Source organism: Nannospalax galili, unplaced genomic scaffold (assembly GCF_000622305.1).
Source record: "Nannospalax galili isolate Female #2095 unplaced genomic scaffold, S.galili_v1.0 scaffold63, whole genome shotgun sequence".
Lineage (NCBI taxonomy): Eukaryota > Metazoa > Chordata > Mammalia > Rodentia > Spalacidae > Nannospalax > Nannospalax galili.
The window spans coordinates 1,649,329-1,661,655 of record NW_008355272.1 but is presented as its reverse complement, the minus strand read 5'-3'; the positions used below and the strand labels follow the sequence as shown (position 1 = coordinate 1,661,655).

Genomic DNA, 12,327 nt, shown 5'->3' with positions numbered 1-12,327 from the left:
TTTCTTCCACGATTCTGTTGAAGATCTGGTCCATGCCATTATCTTGGGATTCTTCTCCTTCCTGTATACCTATGATTTGTAAGTTTGGTCTTTCTATGGTGTCACACAATTCCTGCATATTCCATTCTTGCAATTCCTTAAATTTTTCATAATCTTTGCTTGAGTGGTCTAGTTCATCCACTTTGTCTTCCAGTCTTGATACTGTTTTCCATTTCGTTCATCCTATTGGTGAGGCTTTCTCCTTCTAATTGGCTTACTGAGTGTTTCATTTGTTTCTTCATTTCAGCCTGAATAGTCTTCAATATTTCTAACTCTTTTCTGAATTCATTCAGAAGTTTATCCCTATCTTCCTTCAGTTCTTTGATTTCTTTTTGTGTGTGTGTCTGTTCTTTAAATTCACTGAATTCTTTTATCATGTTTATAATTGTTGAGTTTCATGTCCTGCATTATCTCTAGGGAGTTCTCATTGTACTCCTCCAGAGGATATCGTTATTTGGTGGGGATATGTTATTTTGGTTTTTCATGTTATTATTTTTTCTCTGTGATTTTGACATGTGAATTTCTTTTGTAGTTTCTGATTCTTGTGTGAGACTCAGGCCTTCAATTTTAGGTCTGCTTCTTTTTGTGAACGTTATGTGTCTTTGTGGTTTGTTTTTTGGGCATGAAAGGCAGGTTTTTCTAAGCTTCCAGTTCTCTCTTTTGATTTTATATTGGAGTGGCCAGATTGCTTTTGTCTTCAGGAGTTCCCACAGAGGCCCAATTCAGATGAGGGTTGGATGTTTTCAGGCTTTCTCCTAAGGTCTGAATCCCTCCAGGAAAGATTTTGGCCTCAGGAATTTGGGGGTTGGACTGGTCTGGGAGCCTGGCCCAGGAAAGATGCTGGTCTAGGGCAGCTGGTGGCCATGCCACCCAGAGATGTAAACGCAGATGGGGCGGGAAGAGGCCCCAAGGACTCCTGGGCACTGCCCCGAGAAGCTATGTTGGTCTTGATGCAAAGGATCAGGAAGAGGAAAGGCCAGCCCCAGTGTCCCAGAAAGAAGCTGGAGGGTGGTGCAGGCCCAGGGAAGCAGAGGGAGGTGAGGGCGGGGCCAGGCCCAGAAGCAGTACTCCTGTGGCCCAGAGTAGGCACTACTATGTTGGTCTGCATGAAACAGATCAGGAAGCAGTATTGGTTCCCCAGGTTTCTGGGGCCCCCAAGACAAGGAATGGGGCAGGACCCAAACTAGGAGGAGAGACTGGCGGGGGAGATGGGAGGGTGAATGAGGCCGGGGGAGTCAGGGCTCAGAGGGAGCAATGGATTTACCCCAGAGAGAGAGACTTGCCAGTAGGAGAGAGGCCTGCGGAGGGTGGACCTTCTCTTGTCTTTTAAGAGTCAAATGATAAGCATTTTCTGGAGACCTGAGCTTGGTAATTGAGAAGCTTTAAAAAATTTTAAGTATTATAAAAAGACTTACGGTCCAAAATTTGTAAAATGTTAAAAAGAGTAGCAACGTAAATTACAGTTAAGCATAATCCCACCATTGAGAAGTACTTACTCTGAAGTATTTGGTGTTTATATTTCTGTCCTTTTCTTGTACAGAACATGTGCTTATGTGTCTAGACTTGTGTGAGTAATGTAAAAATGGCTTTGCAGTTTTGTGTCAACACTTCTAGAGCTGCTGCTTTCTTTCATCATGTGTTAGAAGCACATTCCCAAGACACAGGAGTATAGAGTCTGCTACTGAACAAATGCATATTGATTACTTCTGTCATGTCCCATTAATATTCCTTCTGGGGGTTAATCCCTTCTCTGCATTGCCCATATACATCCTTGCACACAATGTTACATAGCTCTTTGACTTTCCTTACCATGCCAGGCTGCTGCTGGAAAGGAGATAGTGTATAGTATCCATTCTTATTTTACTTTCAGCATTTGGGTATTACCATTTTCAAACCAGCATTTTGTTGGGTTGATAATTTCAAGTAACATCCCTTGTTGCATGTGTATGTATATACTCTGGAGGTTGAACCCAGGGCCTCACTCAAGCTAAACACATACTCTGCCACTGAGCTATACTTCCAACCCCTTGAATCCTTTTTAATGCTTTATGTGATTGGCCATTTGTAATTCTTTTGTAAGTATAATTTAATGTTAATTAATATTAATTCTCTTGTAAATTATTAACTTGTATTTTTGTGTTAGGACTTTCTTAGCTTTTGTTTTTTCTTAAAAGATCTTGTTTTTCCATTGCACTCTTTTAAGTTGTGTCCTTTGCCATTGTACATGGTTTCTTCCGTTTCTGTATTGTTCCTGTTTTTGTCTTCCCTGTTTCAGCCAGAAAACATTCTCTTATATTTTGGCTCTTGTAATTTAAATGGTGTGTGTGTGTGTGCGTGCGCACTTGTACACATGCGTGTATGCCAAGCTTCCTAATTGAAAGTCTTCCAGAAATTATCCGTTTTCTCCAAGCAATTAATTGGATAGTCTTTCCTCCCCGCCCCCTTGATTATACATGACACTTACATGCTAGCTATATCTCCAGCCCTCTATACTGTGGATCTTAAAGCAAGATATAACATTGTACCAAGGACATGTATATAACCTTTTTTTTAACCCCTGCAGTACTGAGTATAGAACGGAGCACCTCAGGCACACTACTTCAGTGCTTTATCACTGAGTTGTGTTCCTAGCCCTATAAAAGCACTTATTTGTTGTTTTCAGACACAGTCTCATCGTGATACAAACTAGTCTCAGACATGCAGCAATCTTCCTGTCTCAGCTTCCCAAATGCTAGAATTATATCATCATTTATCATGCCCACATCCAGCATTATTTTAAATTTTTTGGTGGTACTAGGGATTGAACGCAGGACGTGTTAGGCAAGCGCTCTACCACTGACCTGTGTCCTCAGTTCCCCAACATGTTTGTTTGCTTGAGACAAAGTATCTTGCTATGGACTAGCTATGTTGACCTGGTTGGCCTTGAACTTTTGATCTTCCTGCATTTCTGCATAGTACTAGGATTATAGACATGTGTCAACATACCTGCCTCTTTTTTTTTTTTTTTTTTTTAACTTTGGGATGTATACCATTTTTATGCCAATCATTTTAAACAGTTGAAGCTTTATAGCTTTATAGAGAAAGATGTTGTCTTTTAGGGGGAGCTGCTTGTACTCAGTTACTCTCTTTAGTTCTTTGTATGTGAAAAGATTTCATTAAAATCGAATCTCTTGCTGTTTTAAAAATGTTATAGCCATGTGGTATGTTGGGTTCTGAGACTCACAAAACATGAAATGAATGTTTCCATTTGCTCCTTTTACAGCAGGTTTTCCAGAGCATTGTTCATCTTCACGAGCTCCTTAGCACATTGCAGGTACATGGCTTTATCTCTTATCTGTGTACTTACTTGTTTAGAAGACATAGCAAAGAGATTTTGTGGGTAAATGAGGTCCTTGGCGTAGAGAAGATTGACCAAGGTAGGGAAAGTTAGAAAATACAGAGGTTAGAGTCTGTCTTCCAAAACTGCAGTTGGTGAGCAATGGGTAGACTGTGGGAACTGCTTGCTTGGTGGGTGCTCACACAGAGGTTATCACACACCTTCCCATACTTTCGGGTACTTGCCAGAGTCTGTCCTCAACTCTGCTTTTTTCTTTCATAAAGAGTTAACCTGTCTCCTACCTTCTCCCAGCTGCACAGCACACCCCCCCCCAAGTACTACCAAGAATTACAGAAAATGTGACCAGGGTGGTGGAAGGAGAGAGCTAACTCCTCTGCAAGTTGTCCTCTGACCCCCATGCACACATGCACCCTCAAATACACAAATAAGTGAAAATGTAATGATTTTTTTTCTGTCTTTGTTTTTGAAATAGGGTCTCCCTATACCCCTAGCTATCCTGGAACTCTGTATATAGACCAGGCTGGCCTCAATCTCAGAGATCACTTGCCTTTGCCTCCTGAGTGCTGGAATTAAAGGTGTGTGCCATCGTGTGGAGCCTAATAAAATTTTTTACATTAAAAAAAAAAAAAATGGCTGGCCGTGTTTAACCTAGTACTCTGGAGGCAGGTAGATCTCTGTGAGTTCCAGGCCAGCCTGTTCTACATAGTGAATTTCAGGCCGGCTGGGGCTACAGGGAGACCCTGTCTGAAAGAGACAAAAAAAAAAAAAAACAGTGACTAGGTATGACAAAATTGAGTTCCTATACCTTCGACACTCCTACTTGATAAGTGCTCAAAGGTTGCCTGGAGCAGTGTTACCAAACCTTTAAAACATGAGTTGTAAAAAAAAAAAATTAATTAATTTTTAAAAAAAAAAAGGGAGGGGGCTGGAGAGATGGCTTAGAGCACTGACTGCTCTTGCAGAGGACCCAGGTTTGATTCCCAGCACCCAACATGGTGGCTGCAAACCATCCTTAACTCCAGTTCCCGGGGAATTGGAAGCCCTCTTGTGACCTCCGTGGCATTGCACAACACGGGTGCACTCACTTACATGCAGGCAATACACTCATACACACAAAATAAAAATAATAAAATATTTTTTAAAAAAATGAGTTGTAGGTCAGTGTATCCCAGGACCCGTAGTGTGGGGTCCGGGAGGGACCCTGCAGGCAGTTTTCCTTCTAGGTCTCAGTCGCATGGTTGTTCTCTGTGCCCCAACAGGGTGTTGTACTACAGCAAGATACCTACATCGAGGACCAGAAGCTGGTGCTAACTGAGAAGGCACTCACAAGGAGTACATCCCGCCCCAGCTCCCTCATTGAGCAGGAGAAGCAGCGGAGCCTAGAAAAGCAGCGCCAGGACCTGGCCAACTTGCAAAAGCAGCAGGCACAGCACCTGGAAGAGAAGCGTCGGCATGAGCGAGAGTGGGAGGCCCGTGAGCGGGAGCTACAAGAACGGGAGGCAAAGCTGGCCGAGCGGGAGGAGATGGTGCGCCTTGGGCAGCAGGACCTGGAGAAGGACCGAGAAGAGCTCCAGCAGAAGAAGGGCACCTACCAGTGTGACTTGGAGAGGCTACGGGCCGCCCAGAAACAGCTGGAGAGAGAACAGGAACAGCTGCGGCGGGATGCAGAGCGGCTTAACCAAAAGCAGATGGAACAGGACTTTTGCCAGGTACCCAAGAACCTGTGCCAGGCCAGGAGACAGGGACGAGGGGACCTTCTTCACCTCTGGTGTAAAGTCCAGGCAGCGCTTGGGGGTGATGATGAGCTCTCTGTCCTAAGTACCACATGAAAGTAAGCAGAGACAAGATGCCTTTGCTTTACCCTGAGAGGGAAACAAGGAAAGGAAGCGAGTATCTCCAGGAGATTGAAGAGGGTGGTGGAAATGTTGAGGGTTTTGGCTAGAGAAGTTAGGCTGGCAAGCACATCCCTCAGCCACCAACCCGAGCCCGAGTAACCTCAGCATGTCTGAAAGAGTGGCAGTTAGCTCTTTGTCCTGTAACACATGATAAATGAAACATGGTCCCCACTTAGAGGACCCTGCAGCCAATGGGAAACACACCAAGGATAAAGAAGCCCCTAGAACATACAATGCCTGTGGTCAGGATACAACAGCAGTCAGCTCTTCTGCAAGATAATGAATCTCTGCAGAGGGTCAACAGGGGTCAGTGACAAAGCAAAGAGCCCAGTCCAGCATATGGTGGGAGGTGATCACCTCTCTTGAACACAGATAGTACTCTTAGATAGGCATGTTCAGACACCTAGAGTCTGCATAATGCCTGATGTGCTTTTATTTATTTTTAGTTCATGTGTATGAGTGTTTTGCCTGCATGTGTGTGAGTGTACTGTGTGTGAGCGATACTGTGTGTGTATAAGCCAGAAGAGGGTATTGAGTCCCCTAGAACTGGAGTTACAGATGGTTGTTAGCCACCAAGTGGGTGCTGAGAACCAAATCTGGGTCCTCTGTAAAGAATAGTCAGTGCTCTTAATTACTGAGCCATCTCTCAGCCTCTAAATAAAAGATTTTGTTTTGTATTTTATATGTAGGTGTCTGTATTTATGTGTGTGCATCTGTGGGTTCAGTACCCCCAAGGTAGAAGAGGGTGTTAGATTCCCTGGAGCCAGTGTGAGCTGCCCTGCATGGGTGCTGGGGACTGAACTTGTGTCCTCTGGAAAATGCTCTTAATCACTGAGCCATCTCTTCAGCCCCCTGATTTGCTTTGCTGCTGTTAATGAAACCTTTCTTCGTTCTGTAGCTGGTGCTTGTTTTGGAAAGCATTTGGTTGGTCAGCACAGTGGCTCCAAGTTTATTATAACAAAATAATCTATGGTTGCTTTGGATCATGGACATGAGAGGCAGATAAACAGCCTAGACGATATATGCAAATCTCCGTGTCTTTTAAAGCTATTATTGTATTGCCACTTGTTTGATTGACCTTGGACCAGAAAATTGAAGTGACATCTTCGAGACTTGGGCACAGTACTCTTTCGAAAGTGTTCTCATATACATGGTGGGGAGCAGCAAATGGCTCTGTTGCTTTTTCTGACAGAAGGATAGATCCACCCTCATCCCAATAAAATCAGTAAGACTGATAATGGAAGGTCCCTAGGCAACTGAGAACACAGATCAAATGATGCTTGTGATCTTTGGTTTAATGTCTTAGTGGAAACATAGTTCTTTTACTTACCCTTTAGCCTGACCAGGTTCATAATCTCTTTGCTCTGAAATGAGTATCTATATCCCTGTGAGAATCAGTCTTTAGAGCAGCTGCCCTGTTTCTTCAGGGAGTAAGAGTTTTTTTTCCTAAGTTGACCTATCAAAGGTGCTATTCACCCTTTATAATACCAGTGTTACTTTCAAAGGTGATAGTTTTAGTCTGTTCATAGAGAGTACTTAGAAGGCACCAGTTACATGAAGTTCCAAGTCTTTACAATAAGTTCTGTAGACTGTTTGCACCAAGATGCTGATGGCTTGCTATTTAAAATGCCTTCTCTTGAATATGTGCAGGTTTCACGTCAACATACCAGGCTGATGCGGGTCCCATCCTTCTTACCCAATCCAGAGGAGTCCTCCTTGCCATCCACAGCCAAATCGGGGCCATTGGACTCAGAACTTTCAGTGTCTCCTAAAAGGAACAGCATCTCTCGGACACAGAAAGATAAGGGGCCTTTTCACATACTAAGTTCAACCAGCCAAACAAAAATACCAGAGGGGCAGAGCCAGGCCCCTTCCAGCACTTCCACTTCTACCCGCCTTTTTGGGTTAGCTAAGCCAAAGGAAAAGAAGGAGAAAAAAAAGAAGAGCAAAGGAAGCCGTTCTCAGCCTGGTGGTAAGTTGCCCACCCTTGTCTTCCTCTGGCCATGGCATCCGTGCATTCTAAAGGGGAGGGTAATGGTTGGGGTGAAAAGGGGCACAGCTCAGATGAGCAGCAGCCAAGCTGGCCCTCTTCTCACCAAGCCCACTTGCTAAGAATGCTTATGCAGGGGCTGTAGAGATGATGACTCAGTTGGTAAAGTGCTTGCTGTGCAAGCATGAGTATTTCAGTTCAATCCCCAGAACTGGGGAGGCAGAGATAAGGATCCTGATGAGTTCCATGTTCAGTCAGAGAGACTGTCCAAAAGAAAGAGATCAGGAGTGGTTGAAAATGACATTCAGCAACCTCTGGTCTCCACAAGTGCATGCACATGAACACTCAAAAAGATCACCTGTGCAATGAGTGTCCAAGACCCTCTGGAGCGCTTGCATGTGGAGTGTAGGTTTTACTTCTGAAGCTTTTTCCATTTGAGGAACTAGAACTTGCCTAACTGTAGTAATTCAAAAGCTTTCTTTCTAGGCTCACTGAAGTAGCTAGTATCTCAGGGTTTAGCCCTCAAATGATTCTGCAGGTCAGAGATCTACACTCAGTAGATCAGGAACTGGATCGTCTGATACACTGCTCACAGAGCCTTGGCTAAAGTATAGGAAGTGCCTCCCTGTTTGTGTGCCACATTTTCCCTGAATCCTTTGCTGTGCCTTCACATTAGAACTCTCCCTTTGTGCTTTGTGGGGGCCATTTACAAACATGAGCACTAGTGCTTATGTGAAAGTTAGTCTTCCCTTTCTTTGCTCTAAGGACCTCATTCACTAAATTGATTTGGAAACTCTAGTGGGTGTGTAGAGTTAGCTGCCCAAGAACCCTAGTCACCTGTTGCATCACAGAGACTTGAAGAGGCATGAAGTGGAATGAGAAGAGCCATGTTTTCTAGATTCCTTTTTTTTCCTCACTCTTGGTTTCACTGTTGCAGATGGTCCTGCATCAGAAGTATCAGCAGAGGGCGAAGAGATCTTCTGCTGACTGGTTATCTGCGAAGGCACCCACCTCCCAACCCTGACCTTGACCTAGCTGTGGCACCCCATGCCGCACTCCTGCTGTCCCTTGTGCACAAGTCTCTTACACTGGACGCCCACTGCCTTTCAGCGTCCAGTCCTCCTGGGCTGCCCAGGGTCCTGGACAAGAAGGATCACTGTCTGTGTGTAAGGGTGGGGAAGGCCACCCAGACTCCACTTCAGCCATGATCTGTGACTGCCCAGGACTTGGGTGGGCTGGCCCTACTCAGGGTATTACACTGAAAGAAGTGGCCCCAGAAGTAGATGATAGTTTGGGAAGTGTCAGGATTCCCTAAAGGCTTAAAGAGTGTTTCCAGATGAGGTCTGAAACTCTGCTTGGCTTGTATTTTGGGGAACATAACCAGAATCAAAGAGCAAGTGGTGTGGACTTCGTATCTGTGCAGTGCCCATCTTCCCGTACATATGAGGTACACCAGCAGTGCACACAGTCTATCCTAGACATCAGGAAAGCTTAGCCCAAGAGTAAGCACCTGACCACTGCCAGAGGGCATGTGGATTTTCAGTATTTCACCCTGTAGTCTTCTGAGATTGGGTACCTTGAAACAATGCTGTGCACACACCACCCCTCTTTGCATGTGTTCATTTCATTTTAGAAGAGATGACAAACGCTTGTGAAACCAGGAGGTGACTGGATGCATACTAAAAGCATATAGTCAGCACTGCCTGGATCTCCACATCCCAGGCTGAACTAAACAATATCTCACTTTATCCTCAAATCCAGGAGAAACACACTGCCTCTCCAGGTGCTTGCCTACATGCTCTGGGCACAGAGGAAGAAGGCTTCCTCACCACTATCCCTCCAATATGACACTTTCTGGTGTCACTGGGCCACCCTGTGAGAGAGCATGCACCCTGTTGTTGTGCACAGCCCCCTACCCAGGACCAGACTGTGCCCTGAGGCTTCTGTTGTCTTTCCCTGATCTGGGATGACTGGCTGAGAATAGATTCAGGTGCAGAGGTTAAGCAACCTGTGTATGGTGGCTTTGCCAGTTTACACAGGCGAGAAACTGGCCCTAAAACATGACTGGGCATGCTCTCCTTTGTCAAGAGGCCTCCTGAAATGTGGTTTTTCAGATCCAAAGTTCTGTTATAGATTATGTTTTCACAGTGCTGAGTATTTTCTCTTTTCTCTGTCCTTTCCATGTGTTTTGGTCTGTGTGTGTTTAAGGCTCTTACCAGCTGGTGTATGCAGGACAGTTCATTGGTAATGTTCCCTCCAAGGCTCACTTGCCTGTCCCTCAGGGTACTCGCTGTGAGGAACATCCTGAGAGGTCTGTGCTTCACATGTGGCCTTCAGTTCCTGGTTTTGCCCCTCGAGCATGGGGCTTTAAACGTAGTTCTGAAAAACAAACCTGTAACTTGGTGCTTGTTGATGAATTGCAAGCTGGCCTTGCAGATGGAGATATTTATCTTTCAGTTTGTTTGAAAGAGGTCTGGTTTTAAATCTTTAGCCTAAATTTTTTAATTTATTTTGTATGTTTTGTGTTTTGTTTTATTTTATTTTGAAGGTGAACCAGTACTGGCCCAGCAGTTTAAATTATCTTTTCAGTGCAGAGAATCAAGTGTCTGTCTAAGTGCCTGAAGGCCTAGAGGGACGTTGAGAGTTGGGACAGAGGCTATGCCCTGTGCATTTTTTCATAAGGGATGTGTTCTTTGTTTGAAGATTTAAAGACTTGCCACGTATCTGCTACCTTTGCCTATTTTTGTCATAGAAACTTGAGAAATAGCTGATTTGGGTCTTAAGTCTGGGGTTTTTGTTGTTCTTATTGTTTTTTGCCTATTGAAACCCATGATATAGGTCCCAAAAGACTCTCTGTAGCAAGACATCAGTTGCTTCCTTCCAGTTGCAGTCCATACAGCTATTACAGCAGAGTCTGCCACGTTTCAGAGGGCCCACCTTTGGGTTTAGCTGGCTGTCCTTGTCACTGTCTGCTAATACCCCAGAGGCTGATGCTCCCCCAGGGAGTCCTTTACTTGCAACCAGCTATGATGTGTTTAGCTTGCTTTGGTCATTTGGTGGTAGCTTTTAAAAACCATTTGCACTTCTACCCACACCCACTTGAACTGATTTGGTCAATTCCAGTTGGAAAAGTTGAGAATCAGAAGGAACATAAGCAATTCCCTAAGCTGCCCAACTTCCTGCAGGAAGAGAACACTTACCAAGAACTGCTTCGCCTGCCTGCACCATCTGGCTCCCCCTCAGGGGTCTGTTGTGCTTGGGGAAATGTCTAGGTTGTTGCTGCTGTGCTCTTGCTTCTGACCCTGAGGGTTGCTGTAGCTCTGAGTCTAAAGCCTTGTGTGGGTGTCTCACCTATGAGAAGTGTGGTTTTCTAGGGATCAGGATTGGATCCTGTACTGTATAGTGTGCTGTTCCCACACTAAGAGTCTGTTTTTCCAACAAACTAAAGAAACTAATGCCTGAAATTATTCTTAAGATTTGGGGAGTAGATAGAAATTGACCCCAGATTTACAGAATCTCGTGAGCTTCCTGGAATGATATTGTATCTTCTCTCAAAAATTATCTCAGTAGTTGTCATCTATCTGGGTGACATGTGCACTTTAAATGACCTCTCATCAGCTTCTATTTTGAGACAATCAAACCTGTTAACTGTTTTCCTAGAAGATGTTTTTAAAATGTAAAATATGCTAGTTACCATATTTGCCTTTGGCCACCGCTCTCCTCACCTCCATGAGAGTCACCTACAGGAAGAAGTCCTCACCAAGATTGTTTTTTGAAAAGGTACGAACTAAATATTCTTTCTTATCCCGTGTCTCAGGGTTATACCACTGAAGCTGCCCTTGGCTAGTATTAGTAGCATCAGTATTAGTAGTAAGCACAAAATGTTCAGCCCTTGGGGTTTGGTTGTTCATTTATTGGGGATGGCGTTAGTGTGTGCAGGCTTAGTAAAGGACAGAACCTTGGGCCACAGGCTAGATAGAGCTTAAGGTCACTCCCCGTAGAAATACTTGATGGCTCATTCTTCTGTCTCTAAGGCTCTTGTGCCCTTGTGGGTTCTCTCTTCCCAAGGCTTTCGAGATTTTCCTTGGAACTGAAAGTTGACTTTGAGACTGTGTGGCCACTTGTACCCAGAAGACAGTCCTGGGGACTCTTTCCATAGCCAGAAAGATGACTTCAAGGTGACCAGACACTGCAGAAGGGTGTCCACCTCCCATGCCTGGACACCTGGGACATGGAGCCTTTAGGTGAAGCAGTGACCCTGACTCTCTACCCCTGCCAGCCTGCCTTGTCCCTTCTGCAGAGACCAAGGACAAAATGGGTTTGGTTCCTTGTTTTTCTTCATGTAGCTTAACATTCCTAGTTAAACAGAGCTTTGGAGTCTGCTACCTGCTGGCCAAGTTTGGAAATGAAAAGTATTCTAATGCTGCCAAGGGGGTGGGGGGTTAAGCATAGACCTTTCCTGCACTCCTCCGTTTTAATTTGTCAAAAGATTGACAGGCCGTAAGTTCTCCATCTCACTAAGGTGTAAGGGTGGGCAGCTGGGAGTACACCCTGCCACAGAAGAAACTTAAGCAGGCACCACCCTTCACAGAGGCACCTCTGCAGGAGGTACAGAACCACGCCTCACATCTTCCTTGCACTGGCTATCCCTTGCCTTTGGTTACCACCTGCCAGAATGGACGTGCCTGGTTGTTTTGCCTTGGGTTTTGTGGGTGTCACCATGCAGGGTACCTTCCCTTTCAAGGTCTGTACTCTTCAAGAGTTGAGCATGATATACCTATACCTCTGTTCTGATTATTTGTCTCCAGATGCTGTATGAACATTTCTGTACTAAGCCCTCTTAAAAAGATGGGTTAAAACCCAAGCGCTGTATATTAATTTGTAATTATGTATAAAGTGAAGCAGTTTTTAAAAAACTGTAAAGATTTTCAGTGTGTTTTCTGGAAATTTGCCACAACATACTGGCTCTGTATTTTATTTATCTTCCTTTGTAGTTACTGGCTTCAGACTCTTGTAAAGTCCCCCTCAGACCTTTCAAAAAAAATAAATTTCCTTTGAAGTCTTGA

At 44.6% G+C, this 12,327-nt stretch overlaps 1 protein-coding gene across 8 annotated transcripts in view; it reads left to right on the top strand.

The window, feature by feature from the left end:
- Akap13 (A-kinase anchoring protein 13) overlaps positions 1 to 12,327 on the top strand; it is a 370,808-nt gene extending 358,481 nt beyond the window's left edge. For 6 of the 8 annotated variants that reach the window (XM_029555684.1, XM_029555683.1, XM_029555682.1 and 3 more), the window contains 4 exons: positions 3,302 to 3,352; positions 4,636 to 5,085; positions 6,922 to 7,243; positions 8,199 to 12,327. In XM_029555684.1, coding sequence (XP_029411544.1) covers positions 3,302 to 3,352; positions 4,636 to 5,085; positions 6,922 to 7,243; positions 8,199 to 8,248 — 873 coding nt within the window. In that variant the 3' untranslated portion in view covers positions 8,249 to 12,327. The remainder of the gene's footprint in view (positions 1 to 3,301; positions 3,353 to 4,635; positions 5,086 to 6,921; positions 7,244 to 8,198) is intronic. The other 2 variants (XR_003846961.1, XM_029555681.1) reach the window with 2 other exon arrangements.